Source organism: Lynx rufus, unplaced genomic scaffold, assembly GCF_022079265.1.
Source record: "Lynx rufus isolate CCGP_SWC_20201006 ecotype Redwood Valley unplaced genomic scaffold, mLynRuf1.p SCAF_10, whole genome shotgun sequence".
Taxonomy (NCBI): Eukaryota; Metazoa; Chordata; class Mammalia; order Carnivora; family Felidae; genus Lynx; species Lynx rufus.
Genome location: NW_025814824.1, coordinates 17,798,151 through 17,820,409, shown reverse-complemented (window position 1 = coordinate 17,820,409; position 22,259 = coordinate 17,798,151). Strand labels below are relative to the sequence as shown.

The 22,259-nt window shown below is 45.9% G+C and overlaps 1 protein-coding gene across 2 annotated transcripts in view; it reads right to left on the bottom strand.

The window, feature by feature from the left end:
- Nucleotides 1–22,259, bottom strand: part of PCSK5 (proprotein convertase subtilisin/kexin type 5) — a 455,082-nt gene that overhangs the window by 186,194 nt on the left and 246,629 nt on the right. For both annotated transcript variants that reach the window (XM_047102277.1, XM_047102287.1), the window contains exons 11-12: nucleotides 6,245–6,362; nucleotides 4,867–5,055 (exon numbers count right to left, since the gene is read on the bottom strand). In XM_047102277.1, coding sequence (XP_046958233.1) covers nucleotides 4,867–5,055; nucleotides 6,245–6,362 — 307 coding nt within the window. The remainder of the gene's footprint in view (nucleotides 1–4,866; nucleotides 5,056–6,244; nucleotides 6,363–22,259) is intronic.

Sequence of the window (22,259 nt, the reverse complement as noted above, 5' to 3'; positions counted from 1 at the left end):
ATTACAGGCGCCTTTGTAAATTACTCGCACAGCACCCAGCAGTGCTCGGCTTGCAAGTCTTTTGAGGACATGAAAATAACAAGAATGTGGGTTAGCACTTAGGGAGTGCTCACCGTGTATTCTAGGAGCCCCGCTACGGACTTGCTGTCCGGGAGCTTCTTCAGAGCTTGTGACCACCCTGGGAGGCGGGTACTAGGGCGTCTAGGTTCTAGATGAATCACTTTCAGAATCACTTTCCAAAGTCAAACCTAAACATTGGTGAAATCAAGGCAATCCCAGCTCTAACTCCAAAGGCTGTACCCTCTTCCGGATGAAGGAGGAGGGTTCTTACGGTGAGGCCTTCCTGGAATGCCAAACTTCCCCTCAGAAGGGTAATTTTTACTGCAAGCCACAAATGCATTTATATAGCACGACACTTTGCAAATGTCAATAGTCTGTCATTCAACATTTGGGCAGCAACAAAAATGACTCAAATATAAACACCACATTTAAACACAGTTAATTATAGAAGCCTATAGGTTTTGCAGACTAGAAAGTGTACCTTCTCTCTACTTAAGACCGTAATTAGAAGCAGAGATATTCATCTGTAATCAAATTTAGAAAGAAAGGCAAAGTTTCAGCTTTCAGTCAGAAGCCAAAATTTGGAACAGAGAGCCGATAGAACTAAACTAAATCTAAAACTCACTGACTTGGGGGAAGGGGAGTTTCACGGGTGGCGGGGGGTGGGGGGAAAGACAGCTTTTCATAATCCTAACCAATGCAGCTGAAGGAAGGATCGGCTGGAGCTGTTGTTTGAAGACTTGTACACGGGCAGACCCTGAATATGTGGGTAGCATAAAAAAGTCTTCAAGTCTAAAGTTGTTCTTGTCGAAAAGCATTTTAAAGGGACCCAAGCCCACCTAGGTTCCCCCCCACCCCACCGCCCCGATGCAAGTAAATCCTTTGTGCTGATTAAAAAGTTGGGCTTTTTGTGAGGCAGGGTATACGGGCCAAGAGGAGGACCCAAAAGGTGGGAGGGCAGGGGAAAACAAAGGGATTAGAAGGAACGGACCAGTTGCCCACTCGAGGACTGCTGTGTGTCCTCGGTGCTCCCGCCCACTAAATGATCAACCTGGCTGGCCCCGGGGGAGCTCACACGCTGGGCTGATGGGGCAGCTCGAGATGGACCCGCTCTGAATGCTGCTGAGTGCCTTCCAGGACGCAGCACCTGCAGATGCTTGGGTCAACTGTTCCTCCTCCCACAGCTGTTCTCCGCAGGAGTTCCAGCAAGTGCCCGTCAGGCAGGGAGGGAGGCACTGAGGGGTTCCAGACGGCCCACACAGGCCAAGTGTTCAGCGACCTCGCGGAAGGTGAGCTCCCAGCCAACTGCTGTGCTGTGGGGATACGCGACGGCGGCCGCCTCAGCTCTACCTCTTTGTCTCAAATGACCCCCCCACTAGGGTAACTTCCGGATGCAAGCCTGTCGGGCTTATCTTTTAACGGTATTCTTTGCTCTCACCGTGGTCCTCCTCTGGAAATCTTGACTTCTTTGAAGGAAAGACAAGCGTCCAACCGGGGAACTGTTTGTTGCTCTCATTTATAATCTCTGACGCACAGTTTCCTTCCCGAACTTGACCTATTCTCCTTTTTTCCTGGAGGAAGTAATCTTGCCTTGCACGCCGACCCGAAGGACACCGGGGCTGGGGGGGGGGGGGGAAGCAGGCCTTCCCCTCCCCGGGGCCCCACCCCTTTTCGTGCTTCTCGGCCTCAGCTCCCAATCGAGGGAATGTGCCTGGAAACAGGACCAACGTGAGGGGACACAAGGGCTCCTTGCCACCAGGTCAGGGACTAAAAGGTTTTGAGTAGATTTCCTCTCATAAAGGGAAAGCGTCCGAACACGCCAGGAAGAAAAAAAGAAAATGCCAGAAGAAACCTTCTTTCCTTAACCTTCAGTAGGAGGGATGCTCCCAGCACCAAGCAGAGCAAGGGCAGGGGAGCCTAGCCCTGGAGGCCATACGTGCTTTTGCGACTGGATGAGACTGTTTTGCATTTAAGGGCTCAGCCGCTCAGAGTGATGTTTTGTGGGGGGGATCTGTGGACAAATGAATTTATAACAGCCTTACATCTCTCGGTGTCCCCAGCCCTTTGCCACGCCAGTCCCTACGCCTTTTGGTGGCTACTGAATTTCCAGTGCTGAGAGGGAACGTATACAGAAGAGCAGCGCTTTAAGAAAATGCTCCAGACAGAGGAGACCCGAGCTGGGTAGCAACTTTCTCTCTACGGGGTCTGGACGTGGGGAGACTGAGGTAAACTGCAGGACCGCTGCTCACTGAGCATCTGAAATGCACGTGTCTCTTCTCTGGCACGAGTCAAGCGGCACTGCTGGGTTCAGCACTTTGCAAAGAGCGGAGCAGACGTCCGCGGCTGCGGAATGCGTGCCAGACCGGAGCCAGGGTCAAAGCCATCCGGCAAATCCTCTCACGGAATCCACATCTCCTCTGTGTGCAGGTTGCCTCGCTGAAGTCATTCGGCGTGGGGGGGGGCAACAAGGAATACCGAACTGTGCAGGAAAAGCCCAGAAAGCCCGAGGAGCCCGCGTTTTCCAGGCCAACGGCAAGAGGGAGGGGACTTTTCCCCTACGACAGAGGAGGCTCGAGGGACAACAGCCACATGTGCGTGAAGCAAACCTTTGCGCCTCAGTGTTTCACCTGGATACACTTTCTTTTTTTTTTAAAAAATTTTTTTTTTCAACGTTTATTTATTTTTGGGACAGAGAGAGACAGAGCATGAACGGGGGAGGGGCAGAGAGAGAGGGAGACACAGAATCGGAAACAGGCTCCAGGCTCTGAGCCATCAGCCCATAGCCCGACGCGGGGCTCGAACTCACGGACCGCGAGATCGTGACCTGGCTGAAGTCGGACGCTTAACCGACTGCGCCACCCAGGCGCCCCCTGGATACACTTTCAAGTTTAATGCAGACGAATCAAGGCAAAGAAGAAGAAACGGAGAACAAGAGGGAGAAAGGTCTTCCCTCGCTTCGGTAGCAATGGCTGATGTGACCTCCCGATCACGCGATTATGCAGCTGAAGGCTTGGCCCGCCGGAGAGAAGCATCTGGCAGGTGGTGGCGATTACCTGGCAGGCAGCAGCTGAGACCCCTGTCTGCGGAGGGAGGACGGCATGGGGAGCACGTCCAGCGATCTGAGGCCACCGCAGCCTTCCCTTCTTCACACCTGCGCCCACTTACTCTGGCAAAGCCGCGCGTCATAAAGCACTAAGCCCACATCTTCCCGTGCCCTGTCGGAGGACGTTGGGTTTTTAAAACTTTTTAAAAAATGTATTTATTTATTTTAAGAGAGAGCAAGGAGGGGAGGAGCAGAGACAGAGGGGGAGAGAGAGAGAGAGAGAGAGAGAGAGAGAGAGAGAGAATCCCAAGCAGGCTCCGCGTTGCTGGCACAGAGCTTGACCTGGCAAACTGTGAGATCGCCGCCTGAGCCAAAACCCAGTCAGATGCTCAACCGACTGAGCCACCCAGGCATCCCGGAGGATGTTAGGTTGTAAAGAAGAACGCAAGTCTTCCAAGTACAGAAGTAAAAGATGGTTAAAGATTTCAGGTTCTGTATTCCTAGCCACTAGCCTCCAGAATGCTCTTTTTCTCACAGTCCTACAGGAGATGAAGGCGGGGATTCTGAAAACCAACTGGCTCTCGCTTAGCCTCACTTTTGGTTGTGCAGGCTTCCATTGGCCCCTGGCCTCTCAACTCCACTGGCCTGTCGTCAGGCCGAACACAGTCCGCAGGCCATAGTCACGTGGCCATGGGGGCAGGCGGCTGTGTCTACAGAAAAGGTTGACTTTCATTTGGACTATGTATGCCATTCACGGTACGACTTTTGCTCCCATCAAGTGATCTTCTTGGAGGAAAAAAAGATCAAATCAAAGAAGCTTTGAGGCTCCTGGGTATGGTTTATATTTTAGAGCCATAGAGGGAACGAAGAGTTTAAGACGACATGATACGTCCCCATGCTGGTCCCTCTTGTTGACCAACACCTGCTGCCCATGCTCCCAACGGCTCAGACGCCTATGAAGCAAAAGAAAACTTGTGCGAGAACGTTCTGGCCTCTCCGATCTTGGCAATACAATGACCTGCTGGATAAGTGTTTGGAGGGAGCAGGGAAAAGGCAAGAGGCTAGGAAGAAACACTGAGCACCTTCCTGAGCAATAAAGACTAACGGGCCAACCTTTAAAACAGGAAATTGCAGTCAGTCTTCAAGCCAAATACAGCCTGCTGCCTGTTTCTGTAAATAAAGTTTTATTGGAAAACAGCCATGCCCACGCACTCACATCGCCTAAGGGGACTTGTGCACTCTTAGGCCGAGTTGGACAGTTGCAGCAGAAACCCGGCCTGCAAGGCTCAAAACGCTCACGGGCTCTTTGCAGAAAAAAAAAAAAAAAAACCTTTGCCAACACCTGTTTTGAAACACACACAGAATGTCCCCTCGCTTGGGAAGATGCCTGGGCAGGAGAATCCGGTTAATCTGCAACAAATGCAGACATTCAAGGGCAGGGGAGAGAATCGCAAAGGCCCAAGGAGGTGGTGCCCTGCATTTCTTTGTTAGGATGAAGGGGGCCTTCGCTTTTTCTGCGGCACCCTTTCACTGTTACTCAAGCATTCAATGTTACACCGTTCCCCGCCTGCAAGCCCAGGCGGTTTCGCGCTCCCTCATTGACGTATGGGCAGGGAGAGCTAGGACTGTCCCGTCCTGACATGTAGGTGCCCCCTTAGTTTTAATGGTGGTGAGTAAGGAGCAGCTGACACTTTCTACCTTACATGACAGCTCAGTCTTGGTGTCACCTCTTACCCGCTGGTGACCCGAAGCCATCACGGTACCTGTTGGCCAAAAGCTGGGACCTGGTTCCCGAGGGCGAGGTCAGGTAGATGGCCAGGTCTCCCCTCCTCGGGTGAGTGATGGTTATGCGCACAACTACGTGCTCCAAGTAGTTGACGTGGTGGTTGGGGTTATCGGAACACCCCGAAGCTTTGTAGATGGAGCGCACGGCGCTGTTGGGGCGAATTGTCCTGCAACAGAGAGAGACGGAGCGTGAGCACAGGACGTGACCGACGACCGAGCCGGCTGAGTGAACCTTGCACGCTTGGCGAGGTTACACGATGGAATGCAAGCAGCTGGTCGCTGGATACTAACGGACACAGTGCGATTACCCCAGGATCAACACCGGTTAGTCGGTGGGAAAGGTGTCAGTGAGAGGAAAGGAGGAATTAAGGGTCTTTTATCTTCGTGCTGGGAGTGGCTCTCGAGCTGGAGGGGATCACCTTGTTACAGAACACAGGTGGTGGAGCCCCTGAGCTAGAATGTCTGAAACAGGAAGGCTGAGGTGGGCTTCCAAGAACCTGCGTTTCTCAGGCGACAGTGATGTTGCTGACCTATGGGATATACTTTCCGGACCGCTGATATAAGGCACTGTGGTCTGGGGGAGGCGTGGGGATTACCACGACCTTGGTTCAAATCTCTGGTCTGCCACTGCCTTGCTCTATAACCCACGGACGCACTCCTCGTCCTGCGTCCACGTTCCTGTCTTCTTCGCTGGCTTCCCCGTGTCACTGTCCCCCTTGAACCTCAGCCCCCCGTAACACCAATATCAGTTCCAGTTGCGGGGTGATTCGTTTCCCACCTCAGAGACTCTGCCTAAAGCACTTTTTTTTTTGTTTTGCTGTTGTTCATATGGCTGACTCTTCCTCTCCCTTCATGGTCAAAGCTTGAACGTCACTCTCTGAGACTGTCACTGAGCCACAGGAAAAACATGCCCCCTACTTCCTATTTTCTGTTTTATTTTCAACGTGCTGTTATTTTTATATAATAGGTTGAAACTATACTCGGTAATTATATGTTCTGTAGTGACGCCTCTGGAATAGAAGGATTCGTTTGTTTGGAGTACATTGACTTACGGAGAATACTTGTACCGTTAAATAGAAATTCTGGCTGAGGAGCAACCTTAAGGATGCCCATCTATAAGGCCCTCCAAATCCCCTAATAAGAGGTGCCCATGAGGCTCCTTGGTTTCTATTGCGTGGATTTAAGAGCTTAGCATCCTAGACATTCTATGAGACTTTTCTCATTACGTTAGGAAGAAACCCCCAAAAACTACGCAAGCGTCTGGCTCTCATATACAACAAAGGGCTTCCTGCGCACTTGAGCTGGCCCCATCTCTTTCAGGGCAGTGTTATACTGTCTGCTTGCCGCGAACATTACTTGATTTGTCGGTCTGTGCTCTCCACACACACGTGCTGCTGGGGAACAGTGGTCCACTTCTCGGCTTCCATCACCATGGCTTCTGCGTCCATCAGTCCAAATCCATAGAGATGGCTCACTATGGAAGGCAAGAGGCCGGTCAGCTTCACGGAAGTTAGGATAAACCGACGCCATATACGCTCTGCTAGGATTTCACTCAGCAGAGGACCCGGACCCATCCCCCCGGGGACCCCGACTTTGTTCCCAGCAATGACTTAAAAGCCAAATGAAACAAAACAAATGAACAAACGCAACAAACCCAATACGTGCTCACTGAATAGTATGCATCCGTTACAAACTCTCCTGGCGCGACAAGAACTTACATGCAAGAAATACCAATTTTCTGACATCTCTACAAGTTAGGCTGAATATTTCAGAAGACAAAAATTATTACCTTTCCTCTACCATATGAAAAATTGATTAAACTTTATGCATGAAATATTTGGAGGCCTCCAGACTTTTATGCCGGCTTCTTTGAATGTTGTAATCGTTTGGTTCTCGGTAAGAATGCCTATTGATCTAAATCTGAAATTGACATAACTGTCTCAGAATTTTCATTACACACAGGGATATTTTCATAATGCTAGCAGCCATATCTACGTGCGTCGTCCTTTTGAAAAAAAATACTTGAAAATCCCAGCGAATACTTAAAATCTCCATCCTGTATTAAACTGTCTCATATCTTTATATTGAACAGAGTGTCCCAGTTCTACCAGATTTTTTGCCTAAAATATTTTCTTTACAACATTATTTTGCGTGAAAATGTCTAGAGCTGCCCGTGCTTCTTGATCATTTAAATATCTCCGCTTGAAATCCAAGATGTTCTAGGATACAGTCCCATGCTACTTGCAAAACAAGCTTCTCCCTAAAATTTTTGCTTTAGAGAGGTCATTTCTTTACAGGTCCCAGTCCTGTCTTGCTCTTTCTGCCTCGCTGCTTTTACTCATGCTGAGACCCTGGCCTGGAGTCCCCCCGCCCCCCCCATCCCCTCCACTCTGCAGACTCACATTCTACTCTTGAGTTCTGGAAGGCCTAGCTCGTCTGTCTTCTCCTTCTTGAAGTACCCTCTGACCAATAAAAGTCAGGAGACATCTACTGAAACTCAGCCATCTGTCATGCACTTTTCTCTTTTCTAGTCCTGTAATTCTAATAAATTTGTCAGTCCGTCTTCTGCCCATCTAGCCATCCAGCCATCCGCCCACACATCCATGCATTCATGCAGCCATCCAGCATTTGAGTGTCTTCTATATGCCAGGCACTATATTACTCACACCGCACTTTTTAATTACGTGCCATTAATTGAATCACTAATTCCATCAGCACGTGTCTTTGCCCAACTACATTATAAACTGCTTGATGGCAGGAACGAGGACTTAGATTTCTTCACGTGATTCGTGTTTTTAGCAGAGCTTTGCACATACGGGGGGGGGGTGGAAAAAAAAGAAATGATTGCCTATCAAAAGGGGAAATTGCGTGAGGATTCAGAAATACTGCTCTATTTTTGCTCTTTGCTAATTACATAATTCTTGGCAAACAAGCTAAAATAACCCACAATTTCCATGTTTGGGGATATTATTGTCTATCCCGTCCCCGTCACTAAGTTGATGAGGTCATGTTATGTGTCCCATGTGAGAACATCTTTGTCAAGACCTGCACAAATGTAAGGGCTCATTATTAAATACCAGGTCCTCAGACAGGACATACTGAATAAAACTGAATAAACCTATTTAGGTATAGCAAGGATATATGTAGGATTCTTATACACAGACTTTTGCAACTTCTATTATGATTTTTCCTTGACTGAAAAGAAATGCATGTCCATTGCAAACACTTATAAATACCTCCGGAAAAGAATGAAGACAGCAAAACTCATCAGTAACCTCATCACACATTGGTAACTGTATATTAACAGGAATGTATCAACAACTCTGTATATTTAGTTTTAGTTACACGACACGACGCAAGGTGATTTCACCTCCTTAGTTAAAAAAAGAGGCAAGAGCGATCCACGTGTTACAGGAAAAATGTCAAGTTTGGGCTTAAGCAAACCAAGTCATAGCGATCTTTTTATTAAAGTTCATGTGAATCCCAGGTTATCACTTATCACTTCACCATCTATACGGGCAATGGTCTGTATCATCAGCATTAACATTCTTTTATTTTTTTACTTTTCAGAGAGAGAGGCAGGGCGAATGGGGGAGGGGGCAGAGAGAGGGAGGGAGGAAGAGAGAGAGAGAGAGAAAGAGGGAGAGAGGGAGAGAGAGAGGGAGAAAGAGAGAATCTAGAATGTGCTCCATGCTCAGCACGGAGTCCAACGCGGGGTCCAATCCCACGACCCTGGTACCGTGACCTGAGCCGAAATCAAGAGTCGGACGCTCAACCAACTGAGCCCCCCGCCGATGCCCCACGAACACTGTAAGGTTTTTTTTTTTTTTTCCCCTAGAGGAATTGAAATTATTGCCATATATGCTACATTATGCCAGGCTCTCTAACTCTGCATGGTACCCAAATATCCCTATACTCGTGTCAGTTGGTTTTCAACCAGCACGACTTATCATTTTATCTCTGTTTAGGGAAATAAGACGAACGATTTGGTTAGTAGGGGGAGGCAGGAGAAGAGGGGGGAAGGAAGTCGGGGAGGGCAAGACTAGGGCTGACTGGACTCCAGCTCAGCCGCTCTTGTTGCTGCCCCGCCCCCATCCCAATAACCGTCAACCTAACAACCATTAGGACGTAAATGAACACTTAGAGTCACCAAATACAACAAACGCTTCATGCCTGTGCAACAGGCACTTGAGTCGAGTAGAAAAGCACCTCGAGTCTTCATGAAGGCCCTACGTTGGTTTCCTTTTTCTCAGTCAGTTCCTACCCGCCAGAGACAATGTCCATTCATGCAACACTCAAAGCAGATGTTCAGAAAAGAGGCTGGCTAGTTCCAGGCAAACTCCAAACTGGCAGGTCAATGGGAAAAACACTGTAGATTGAGGTATATGTGTATTAATATAATATTAATAAATGAAGAAATTACATTAGATCGGTAAAGACCATTAAGTCAGTAATGGAGATTCTTCGTAGTTGAAGATAGTGGAAACTGTGTATTTGTCCACAATCATGACACACAGCCTAAGAAAAAAAGAAAACACACTTGTATCTTCTCATGGGGGGTGGTGCCGTTGGCAATATATCACCTCCATGTATTCTTTTTTTTTTTTAATTTCATTTTTTTAATTTACATCCAAATTAGTTAGCATGGATTACGACAACGATTTCAGGAGTAGAACAACGTGTATTCTGATTGGCAGTTATGTGTTTGGTTTTGGGTAAATACTAATGAGAAAATAATGACACAATGAATGTGTTAGGCACATAAACCCTTTTGAAACAGGATGTCAACAGGGAAATGGCGGCGATGTGATTTGGAAGCATTCATATTCTTTTAAAGACGTAGTTATAATTGACATGTAACGTTATCTTTTTTTAAAATAAAATACAAAGTTTGCATAGTCTAAAATAACTCTAAATTCAGAAACGAGTCTTTCTTTTGGTGACTGTCTGGGTCAAGTCGTCTTGTCCATCACGCTGTTACCATCATGGGCGATAGGAAGTATCACTACTCTCTAGTGGTTACGGGAGAGCGTCTGTACATATCTGGGAAGTAAATGAATGCAACTGATAGGAGGCATTTCATTAAATTCTCCAAATGGCATAAAGTGTTTACGTGAAAATTTCAAGAGGAATGACGAAGTCTCTTCTTTTTATTACAGACTTCTGCGAAGTCTTCAACATCCCCGATTTATTCACGCATAGAGCCAATATTCACTCTAAAAAATTATGATTGTAGCGTACATCTCATGCAAACAGCTAACTGTGCCACAGCCACCCCTACCTAAATAAGTTTTATTTATGCACATTTCTCGTGCCAGGCTCAGAGCAAGACCCGAGCCTAAAAATAACTCTATGAGGGTCAAGTGCAGCCCTCTCAGTGCAAGCCGTGTGCAAAAGGAAGAATCTATGAAGTTTGATACTATAATGGTATGAGGCGGAATCTAAGCAGTTCAAACGGAAATTTTTCATTTCTAGGAGTGTGGGCAGCAAGCTTTCAATTAATAGTTTGACCGTTAATTAAGATTGAAAAAATCAATATTTAGAAAGGTATCAAGGGACCAAAGCATGTTTACAGAGTAATTAAAGATCTTGAGGCAAAGTGATTGAGGCAGGTGTCAGAAAGTGGAACGATGCCGGGCAAGCTTAAGAAAGGGAAGTGGAAATACTTGAATAACTATATTTGCCTCGTGTGGCTGCACGACTGCTCACGCAGATAAAGCTGAGAAGAGTGGAACTGTCTTGTGCCAGAAGTATAGCCAGCTTTTATTCCGAGTCGTCTGAAGGCTTCTCTGCTTGGACCGGGAAAATAGATAATGTTCTCCAGCAGGTGTATTTCCATTTTCTGATGAGACCAGAAGTGCTGAAGGAAGCTAATCGTTCAGCACATAAGTAAATGACTGCGTGGTTGGGAACAGATACAGTTAACTTAAGCAACATTCTAGCTAGGAGGGCTTACAAACTCAATTCTAGAGAAAAGCTAGACAGCTCGGCAAGAAAAAAATAATAATAATAATTTAGAAGTTCCTGGGCATAGGAAGCTATAAGCAGGGAAACGTGGTATCCTGTTCTCTCTTTTAGCACAGTGCCCTTGCTGGAGCCAGCTATTCTATTTTATTTTATTTTATTTTATTTTATTTTATTTTATTTTATTTTATTTTATTTTATTTTATTTTATTTTATTTTACTTTATTTGATTTTTTAATTTAATTTATTTTTAAATGTTTATTTTCGAGAGACAGAAAGGGTGCACCTGTGCCCATGCAAGTCTGGGAAGAGCCGACGAGAATGGGACAGAGGATTCAAAGTGGGGTCTGTGCTGATAGCAGAGAGCCTGATGCAGGGCTCGAACTCATGAACCATGAGATCATGAGCTGAGTCACCCAGGTACTCTGGAGCCAGCTATTTTAAATCTTTTCTTTTCTCTTCTCCTTCTCCTCCTTTTTGACACCGCACTGAATGGGAAGTCAGTTTAAGTTCATGATTTTTTTTTTTTTAATTTTTTAACGTTTATTCTTCTTTGAGAGACAGAAAGAGACAGAGCGTGAGCAGGGGAGGAGCAGAGAGAGAGGGAGACACAGAACGCAAAGCAGGCTCCGGGCTCTGAGCTGTCAGCACAGAGCCCTATGCGGGGCTCAATCCCACAAACCGTGAGATCATGACCTGAGCCGAAGTCAGACACTTAACTGACTGAGCCACCCAGGTGTCCCCGTTCATGATGATTCTAAAATGACTATTAGTAAAGCACTCTCGATATAATAAAGGACTTGGTTGGTTTAAAAGTTTTTTTGATGTTTAAGTTTCTGAGCTGCCACGTCTTTTAATGCCAATAATCGATCAACTAGAGGGTGTACAGGCATCTTGGATTTATGTTTGTATTTGTTACCATGTACACAATCTCCAATTTATGATACACGGTTGATAAATTAGGTTCCATTATTTGACTATCAGAAAGGGTCAGTTTCCATACACGCAAATAATGTATCTGATTCGTTATTGTATCACTCATGGGGTTGTGAGGCACCTGCTATATAGTCACCCCGGTGAGGGTCCAAAAGAAACAGAAAATGATATGTGTTCTTAGGCAGGGGAGAGATAAGAATAACTGAATGGTTTCGCTAGGAAACAATTAAAAGCACTCACCCCGTGGAAAACGACTTTCAAATAGAAAGAAATCAGCCAAAAAGACAATGGATACGGAGGAACCTAATACAGCCTGGTGCCTAGAGAGTGCTCGCTAAATGTGAGCTGAAATTTCGAGTCAGGCAAGAAGACCCGAGAGGGGAAAGTGGTATCTGGATCGTGCTTTGGTGCGTGCCAAGTTTTCCATGAGGTGGGCATAGAGGGAGGGCATTCCAGGGGCTGGGACACAGCCTCCCGGTTAAATAATCACCAGGTCTGCATGTGGTTCGCTGGGGGCAAAGAGGAAACCAGCAGCCCTCGAGTGGGTGGTGTGTGGGGTGAGCGGTCGGGAGGGGATGGGCATTAGTGGTAAACACGGCAGGAAACAAGGGGGTGAGGACAGGCGGCCGGAGAGCTGAGTCCAACCGCGATTGCGGGGTGTCCTCGGCCATCAATCAGCCTGTTGCTATTTTCGTCTATCTGTAAGTAAACCGCCAGACTAAAAGGTAGTTATGCAAATTCCTGTCTTGAGTGGGGAGAGACTCCGACCCAAGATCAAAGAGGCCTCGAAGCTGCTGGAGGCCTCACACCTTTGGGTCCTTTGATCCTCGATGTCCTGAACCACCTGCTCCCACCGGGGACCCTGCGCCTCCCGCCACCCCAGCCCTCCACCCCAGTGCCACCGCCACATGGAGCCAAACGTGTGGAAGAGGAGGAGGGGGTGAAATCGGGGAGGGCCCGTGCCGCTTTCCTTAGGCTCGCCGTTTACTGCCCTTTTCCAGTAAAAATAAATAGCGAAACAGGAAAACAAAATGTAAGATTCATAAGGACGAAAAAGTGGAAAGTAATTCTTCCCAGTCCTCCTAGGTCAGCATTGCCACACCTAGACATCTCTGGAAGGCTGGGAGGAGGGTGCTTCCAGAATTACCCCTCTCTTCCCTTTCCTTAATCCCCTTCTCTGACATCCATCCCTTGCCTAGGTGCCCTTTTAGATTTTAGCGTGAAAGGCACATAAGCTTCTTAGAAAATCAGAACAACAGTTACAGTGCTGTCTTCTGTCGCCTGGTGCAAAAACACAGACTCCCCTGGGGGCAGGAAAACGGAGCCCACGCCTGCCTTATTCTGCACGGGTTGTTTTTACTTTTCCCTCGCTCTTCCTAAAATCTCAGGCTCTACTAACAGCTCCGGCCAGACCCAAACATGCCAGCCATCACCGGTGCTACTGAGGACGTGCCTGTGCAAAGTTCCAGACACTGGTACCCGGCTGTCTGCAGGGTCTGGGCAAAGCAAAGCCCCCCTCGGGATGGGTTTGGTCAGCAGCTGCGGGTAGTCTGACAGGCTCATCATGACACAGACGAGGCAAGAAGCGTCTGCGAAAACACCGCTGAGCTCTTCTCCATGCACAACGTACCTCATTTCATATGGCTGTATATATCCACAATTTATTACGTATGCATATGGAAAAATACGTATTTATTAGGAGTCTTTTTTATTTACAGACTTAAGAGAAGGAGATATGCCAGCCTTCTCTCAGGGGCCTCTATTTTAGGAAAAGAGAGAAAAACGTCGAATTATTTTCTTTTCTCTGCTCGTCCCTTTTTTATTTGCTTCCAACATGGTTATAATAAGCAAGTAATTTGCTTAAGGTAATTGACTAGCATTTCTTGAATGGAGGTAGGAAAACATTTTATCAGCCTGGGGAGAGTTGCGCTTGTTTTTAGGAAGCTAAAGATTGTTTGGCGGAGATGAACACAAGATCAAAGAGGTACTACCAGGGTCTTTGGGTAGAAGTTAACCGGAGACCAGACCGACCATACACCAGCTCTCCAGCCTAGATCTTGATGTGTAACTCAAGCAAACAATTACCGAGGCTGGGATCCTGATGAACCAGCAGGCAAAATTCTTATTTGTGAATCATTTACCCACCGTGTTTAGGCAACTCTTCATCGAATTTTCCTTTATGTTTGCTTTGTCCTTGAATTCTCATTAAGAGAAACAAACAGAAAATTCTGGTTGATGTTTGTTTCCAGTGCGTGTGTTTTCACATGTAGTGGGTAACATGGTGATTTCATCCATGGCTCCCTTGATAGGGAGCCATTACTCACACTTGATATGATGGTTGCGAAACACGCAGAGTGACCACAAAGAAGAAATTATGCCTTGGAGCTGGGAATGTCCCCATCTCATTGGGAAGAAAGCTAACACCCTTCTAAGCTTCAAGTGCTATGTGTGCCTTCTCATGAACTTTCCTTTCCATTTACATAAAACTCAAATCATTTTTAAGCTTAAGGGACAATAATAAGGCAATTTCTGCAAACCCTCACAGGCCGTTAATGAGAACTGTGTATTCTCTTAGAAGAAAAAGACCTGAGACGGTTGCTAAATCCTTGAGTAAGATTTGAATTCGTGGAGGTGTATCTGGGGCTAGGTCATGGGACCAGGATATTTGGAACGGTGGCTTCCTCAAGAAAGCCGTGTGGGCCTGGAATCCCATGGATGGATTTCATCCTCAGGCAGTGAGTGGCCAATGATCAAGGAAATGACATAATTTAATTGATAGTCTCGGAGTGATCTGGTATTGGTATAAAGGATATACGAAGGTAGAAGGAAGAAAGCAGGGAACTGGTTACTTAAATGGTGTAGGCATGAGGGAGCATAAGCCAGGTTACGGACGTGGTGAATGAGGTGAGAGGTCAGACAAGGAGGGGCAATGGAACACACTACGTGGGAGACTGAGGAGAGGGAGAAGGAAGAGCCATTGAACAGGGGGATCTTGAGAAGCCTACCCCTCCCCCCCATGACAGAGGTTTTGTAAAATATGACTGAAAGATTCTGTTTGGAGAGCTCTGAGTTTGACACGACATTAGGGGGAGCCCTGTGCAGAGACTCAAGGTTGGTGATGGATGAAGACAACGTCGAAGACGCAGAACTGAAAAATCACAAGGAGGTGATACTCGTAATTGAAAGAAAGGCAGAGATGCAGGGAAGAAAGCTGAGGGACTGCAAGGCGGTGAGAGGGAAGGAGGCAGGGAGGTGGGCAGTGGGTGAGCGCTCCCTCCAGCACTCTCTAAGCAACACACCTTAGGGACTGGCTAAGCCGGAGGAAGGGAGAAAAAGGAATCCCTGAAGTGTCAGAGAACACGGGCTCTATTTTTTCATCACAAAAGGCAAGGCAAGACAGATGTGGACTGGGTAGATCAAAAGCACGAAACCGTACAGAAAAACAAGAGGCTTCTGATTTGGCAAGCAGGAGGTGGTTGAAAGTCTCACAGAGTAATTTCACTTCAAAGGTGTAAGTGGAAACAAGATTGCAGAGAATTACAGAGGGGCTGAACAGTAAGGAAGGGGAAGCAGCTAATTCAGACTTGCTGGCAGTTTTTAGTTGTATAAGGGAGGCTCCAACTAAGGCAACAGGGACAATGGAAACTTTTTTTCCCCTCCACGACAGGGGGATACAGAGTTTGAAAACAGAGGGTCATGGTCCAGCTGACAGAAAGGAGAACGGGTGTAGTGGGGTGCAAAGGGCCAAGCGACGAGATTTTTTTTTTTTAATTTTAATTTTAATTATCATTTTTTAAGGGATGAGATGTTTTGAGGGCACCTTTCAGATTTGGGATTCCCTGTCCAAACTACAGAAAAAGAAATGATTTGAGACTTTATCTGTTCATTTCTTCTAAGGACGGTACTTGATTAGCACCACTTAAATGCACAGGAAAGAAGTTAATTCACTACAGGCGGCAGAGGACGTGGGTCAGTGGTTTCCGGACTTGTTATGAGCGTCAGAATCACCCAGAGGACTCGCGAAAGCACACCTGTTCGGTCTCGCTGACCAGTGGTTTTAAAGGAAGTCCCAATATCGAGAACGTACACAACTCAACGCCCAAAACACCCAAACAATCTGATTAAAAAACGAACAGGGGGTCTGAATAGACATTTTTCCAAAGAAGACGTCCAGATGGCCCACAGACACCTGGAAAGATGCTTAACATCGTGCATCATCAGGGAAATGCAAACCAAAACCACAATGAGATATCGCTTTACAGCTGTCAGAGGGGCTAAAATAAAAAAGACAAGAAATAACAAGTGTTGGCGAGGATGTGGAGCAAAAGGAACCCCTGCGCACTACTGGTGGGACTTTAAACTGGTGCAGCGACCGTGGAAAACGGTATGGAGGTACCTAAAAAAACTAACGAATAGAAATAACACCTGATGCAGTCATTCCACTAGTGTGGATTTACCCAGAGAAAACGAAAACACTAATTCGAAAAGATATATGCATCCCTATGTTTACTGCAGCATTATTTACAACAGCTAAGATATGGGAGCAACCTAAGTGTCCATCCGTAAATGAATGGATGAAGAACGCGTGCACACACACACACACACACACACACAAATATTACACAGCCGTAAAAAAGGTAAGATCTTGCCATTTGTGACAACATGGATGGACCTAGTGGGTATTATGCTAAGTGAAACAAATCAGACTGGGAGAGACAAATATGATATGGTTTCACTCATACGTAGAATCTAAAAAAACAAACGTACGAACAAACAGAACGTAGAATCAGAACTGATGGCTGCCAGGGGGACGGAGAGCGGGGAGGGATGGGCAAAGTGGGTGAAGGGGACTGGGAGGTACGGGCTTCCGGTTATGGAATCAGTCACAGGAACAAAGGGCACCGTGTAGGGAATACCGTCAGTGATGCTGTTATCCTGTATGGTGACCGATACGCTTGCGGTGAATGTAGAGAGAAGCTGTATATCTGAAACTACGTCATACTGTATGTCAACTATACTTAAAAACAAAACAAAACAAAACACCTAAGAAATTAAGGCCCAGAATTTCCTAACAGATGCTGATATGGTCGGTCCAGGGATCCCACCTTGAGAGCCACTTCCTGAGGGAAATAGGGCTGCATCTCTCCTGGAACCCCAATTGATAAAGCCTGGCTAATTAGGCTACTATCGCCAACCTGGGGCCTGAGTCTCTGGAGGCAGGATTCCTAAATCCCTTCCCTCATGCCAATGACATAAAAAATGAAAGGTGGCTATACCACACATTACGCTAAGATGCTAACTATTTTCATATGGAGTAGCACACACATTTTTGCTTTCCTTTTAAAGATATTTCAGGAAGGCGTGCTTGGGTGGCTCCGTTGGTTAAGCGTCTGGCTCTTGATGAAACAGTTGAGGTCATGATCTCACAGTTCGTGAGTTTGAGCCCCGCATCGGGCTCTGCACTGATGGCATGCAGCCTGCTTGGGATTCTCTCCCTCTTTCTCTGCCCTTCCCTTGATCATGCCCTCCCTCTCTCTCTCAAAACAAATAAATAAACATTAAAAACATATTTCAGGAAGAGAAATTCTCCTAATTAACCTATAGATATCCCTCACTGATCAAGCACCAGGTTGGTCTAGAGGTTTTCTTCTTTGGATACACATTACTCAGGGAGTTAAAGTCTAATCGCTGTTAGGACAAAATCAGGGTTTGACTGAGTTGAGACACAAAATCAAACTCAATTGCAATGCTGAAAAATAGGAAATGCATTGTAGGATCTGTTTAATGCATTTGAATCTATCTGTTTAATCTTACTGACTCTATGGTTGAAGTGCATTAAATGTGGCAGGGCATGCTTCCCAAAATAAGATGCCCAGAAGAAATTTTATATGGGAGGCAAAAATAGTATTTTACATACACATGTTACTCTGTATTGGCTAATGAAATCTTTACAACAGTCCTATTGGCACAAGAGTAATATTCGAATTTTACAGCTGAAAAAAATAAGGCACGTACACATTAAAAGAACTCGTCCAAAGTCACGGGGACTCAATCCTAACTGTTCAGAATCCCTCTGCATCATGTATGTATCCATTGATTACTGTCACCTACAACATACACAGTATTTATTTCAACTACTTCCTCACATCAGTCATCATCCTCAGAATAACAAGGTGGCAAAAGGGGGTGGAAATATTTCAAAGATTCATCTATATACCATAAATGGACCCTGGACCATTTTTCTGCCCTTTGCCTTTTGCAAATTAGCTGCATAAAAACGGCTCTCTTCTTCAAAGCTCATTAAAATATCGTGTGGAGAAAAAGATGTATGTGGGGCATGGATGGAAAGCTAGCATCTGGACCATAACCCTTTCCCCTGTTCTTGCTGAGATTGACCTTCTTCAGTCATTTTCATCAGGGATTTTCTCTGAATGTGGAGACATTATTAATATGGAAAAGATGCTTTATTTTATATTCAAGCCGAGTCCATTTTTTTTTTTTTATTAGAGCTAAGCAGGCACGTATAGGTGGAAGAATGGTATTGAGCGGCAAAGAACAACTTCCTGTTTGTTAACATCCAGCAGCGATCACAACGCCCTTGTCTTTTGGCTCTTTCAGAGATGACTCTGGAAACTTCAGGGCGTATTGCGGCTTCTGGTGTAACACCATAAAATGAAGCCTGTTGAAGCCATTATTGGGATGTGTGATAGAAGCTTAATTGCTTTGAAATGCCTGAGGCTAGCAAGATGTGAACATGTGTCAAAAGCCTGAATTGAGATTTTAAGGGAAAAAAAAAAAAAAAGTCTGGATCTATTTATTTCAGAGAGGATGTATCCAGATGAATTCTGCAAAGCGGTCGCCTGGCTTGCAACTGCACCTTGCCGGATGCAGTGGTCTTAGGAAGTTAAGCGTAGACCTGGGACAGGATTAATTTTCAGGCGTTCCTTTTGAATCTTTGGGTCTGGTTTATGTCGTAGGCACTGGCACCAATATAAAGAAAGATCTCTCTGGAGGGAATAAAAGGACGAGCTACACCATCTTTACTAAAACTGTACTTTACAAAGGGTCATCAGAAGGCCCTTTTTTTCTTCTTGTTCATTTGGGACTCCTCCCCCTTTTTTTTAATGTTTATTTACTTATTTTGAGAGAGAGAGAGAGCACGCAAACAAGCACGGGAGGGGCAGAAAGAGAGAAGGAGAGAGAGAATCCCAAGCAGGCTCTGTGCTGACAGCTGACGTGGGGCTCGATCCTACGAGATCATGACCTGAGCCAAAACCAAGAGTCAGACATTCAACCGACTGAGTCACCCAGGCTGCCCCATTTGGGATCTCTTATTGACCCTGAACCGGTTTTCACAGCTGAAGCAGCACCCACTTACCAGTGTCTCAGCGTGGCACATAAGGTTGAGGCCTATGTGCCCGACCGAGGGCACGGAACGGGTGACCTCACTCAGGCATACTGATGTCTGAGTCCAAACAGGTAGGCACATCCAAATTCCAATCAGGGTTTCTCCAGTGCACCAAAACCACGTGTTTGCTTTCGTGTTTCAATTTTTTTTTTAAATGTTTACTTATTTTTGAGAGAGAGGGACAGAGAAAGAGAGCATAAGCAGGGGAGAAGCAGAGAGAGAGGGCGACGTAGGATCCGAAGCAGGCTCCAGGCTCTGAGCTGTCAGCCCCGAGTCCCATGCGGGGCTCGAACCCACGCGCCGTGAGACCATGACCTGAATTGAAGTCAGAAGCGTAACCGACTGGGCCACCCAGGCGCCCCGCGCCCCTTCCTTTCATATTTAAGGCTCTGTTCCACAGACAGTAGAAACGCTGGTCTGTTGGGAGTACCTTCTCGGGACAGCTTGATGAGCACCACAGAAGCTTCCAATAAAGCCTTTCACCACTGCTTTATGTCTGTGCTCAGGCATCCCGCGTAGGCCAATACTTATAAGGACTCTTTACCCCAAATATCAATCTTCTACAGGCCCCAGATGTATGATCATACATTTGAATTCATGAAGCATCAATCATTTCGGGTCACAAAAAAACGAGAGAACGTAAAAAGGCTATGAAAAGAATAATCGAGGGGCGCCTGGGTGGCTCAGTCGGTTAAGCGGCCGACTTCGGCTCAGGTCACGATCTCGCGGTCCGTGAGTTCGAGCCCCGCGTCGGGCTCTGGGCTGATGGCTCAGAGCCTGGAGCCTGCTTCCGATTCTGTGTCTCCCTCTCTCTCTGCCCCTCCCCCGCTCATGCTCTGTCTCTCTCTGTCTCAAAAATAAATAAAAAACGTTAAAAAAAATTAAAAAAAAAAAAAGAATAATCGATTTGTACTCATGAGCACCCACACTCACTTAACATTCTAGGATATTACTTCAAACTTTGTCCAGAGAGCTGGCACGAAAGACAGCGGTGAAATCCTCACAGACACCGGAAAACTCTATTTGACCCCAGTAACGCTGACCTCGTTTGCTAATGAAGGTTTTGGGAATGTCAAGGTTGAAGCAACAGGTGAAGGTTAAAGTGAACGAAACCATCCCAGGATAGGTATTTTTTACAAGATGTCATGCCTTTGACAGAGCGGAGAGAAATGACGACGGAGTTCAGTGCAACCGGGCTGGCATGTGGGATCTCCATGAGTTAGAGAAAGGTCCCTCTTTCTCTAGGTGGACCTCAACCCCCTCTGGGGCGCATGGCTTAGTAAATGGATCACGGGCTGAGTTTCGGGCTCCACCCAAACCCTCAGTTTAGCTCCCTAGTGCAGTCAATAACCTGCACAACCAACTACGGCAGCCCTAACATACAATCATGGCTAGTTCTTGCGTTTTTAGCTATTGTCTCTCATTCCTTCGTCAGTCGTGGCTGGGATTCAGCAGGGGTTTTAGGGTTCTAAGATGTATAATATCGAATCCTAGAACAAAGCTGAACACATATCTTCTGTCCTGGCTCTGAGGATACTTCTGAGGATAAAACATGAAAAGCAGCAAATGATTTCCAGACAAAACCATCTTGCACGGTCCGTTAAGAAAGCATACAGCAGTAGCCTCTGGTGGGTTCAAATAAGCAATGCAGTTTCCTAGAATTATAGACAGTTGTGAGTTCGCTTCATGGACAAGAAGAAAAAAAAATATTAATGTAAACCTTAAGAAAGAGAAAAAGTCATTTATAAACTATAAATGCTTCTGTCACACAATCTGCACTTGTCTTAGAGCAACTCAAGAGGCTAGCCCAGAATTACGGTCGCTTGCTTTCTTTAAATTTCTACAAAGCCACGTGGGAAATACAAAGACTATAACTGCATATGAAAAATAATTCAAATATTGGAAGCTGAGTGGCTTTCTGAAGGTCATGGTGAATGATAATGACCGGCAAAAAGACTTTGGTCAAAGAGAATTTGTGAAGCCTTCTCGAAGCACAATTTCTGGCCTGACATTTTTCAAGGAGCAATCTTGTCCTCACACCTTTTGCCCTGGGTTTATTAAAGAGTGATTTCAAAAAGCATTTCTTGCCCTTCTTAAAAAAAAAGAAGAAGAAGAAGAAGAATTTAGCAAAGATGATTATATATCTCAACTCTAGAACTCTCCTCATTTAGAAGGAAGCCAAGAGATGATCAAAAATTTCCCTGAATGTCACAGCCCTTAAGGTCAGGAATATGCAATTGCATGCTAAGATAATATAAAATGATCGCCACAAGGGAATTCACATCCATTTCGGCCAGTTTCTTACATACATGTCATTTTGTAGGACACATCAGAGGACCAGTGGGTTTACACCATCAGCTTGAGAAATAAAATTCTTTCTGACATCACATAAGCAACTCGAGTCGACTCGCTAGAAAGTCATTATTATTATCGACTAATTTCTCAAATCACTGCAGAGGCTCTAAAACGTTTTCAAATGAAGTGAGAACCTCTAGCTCTGGGATTCAAGTAGCTTTTCTGCCAATTTCTCTTAAATCATTTTTTCCCCCAATGTTTATTTATGTATTTTGAAAGAGAGAGAGAGTGGGGGTGGGGTGGGGTGGGAGGGACAGAGAGAAAGGAGAGAGAGAATCGCAAGCAGGCTCTGAGCTGTGAGCACAGAGCCCGACGCAGGGCTTGATCTCATAAGCCATGAGATCATGACCTGAGCTGAAATCAAGAGTTGGGTGCTTAACTGACTGTGTTACCCAGGCACCCCTGTGTCAGTTTCTTTTAAATTACTTTTCTGATCACACCACACCTGCCCTTTTTATACACTGAATTTCAACGGCCACGGCTCTATGCACATCCATACGTATACGTGCTTAGTTTTCATTGTACAAAATCTTAACAGAATATTAACTGTTTGTGAATTCATTACTAAAGGTGAGTAGCATGGTATGAACGAAGAGCTGTGCCAGACTCTGTATATGACGGTGTTCCTTCCCCTTCCCCTTCGCTACACACGCCAGCCATCATGGCCCCCTCGCTCTTCCTTGACCAAATCTCTGTGTAAGCAGCAGA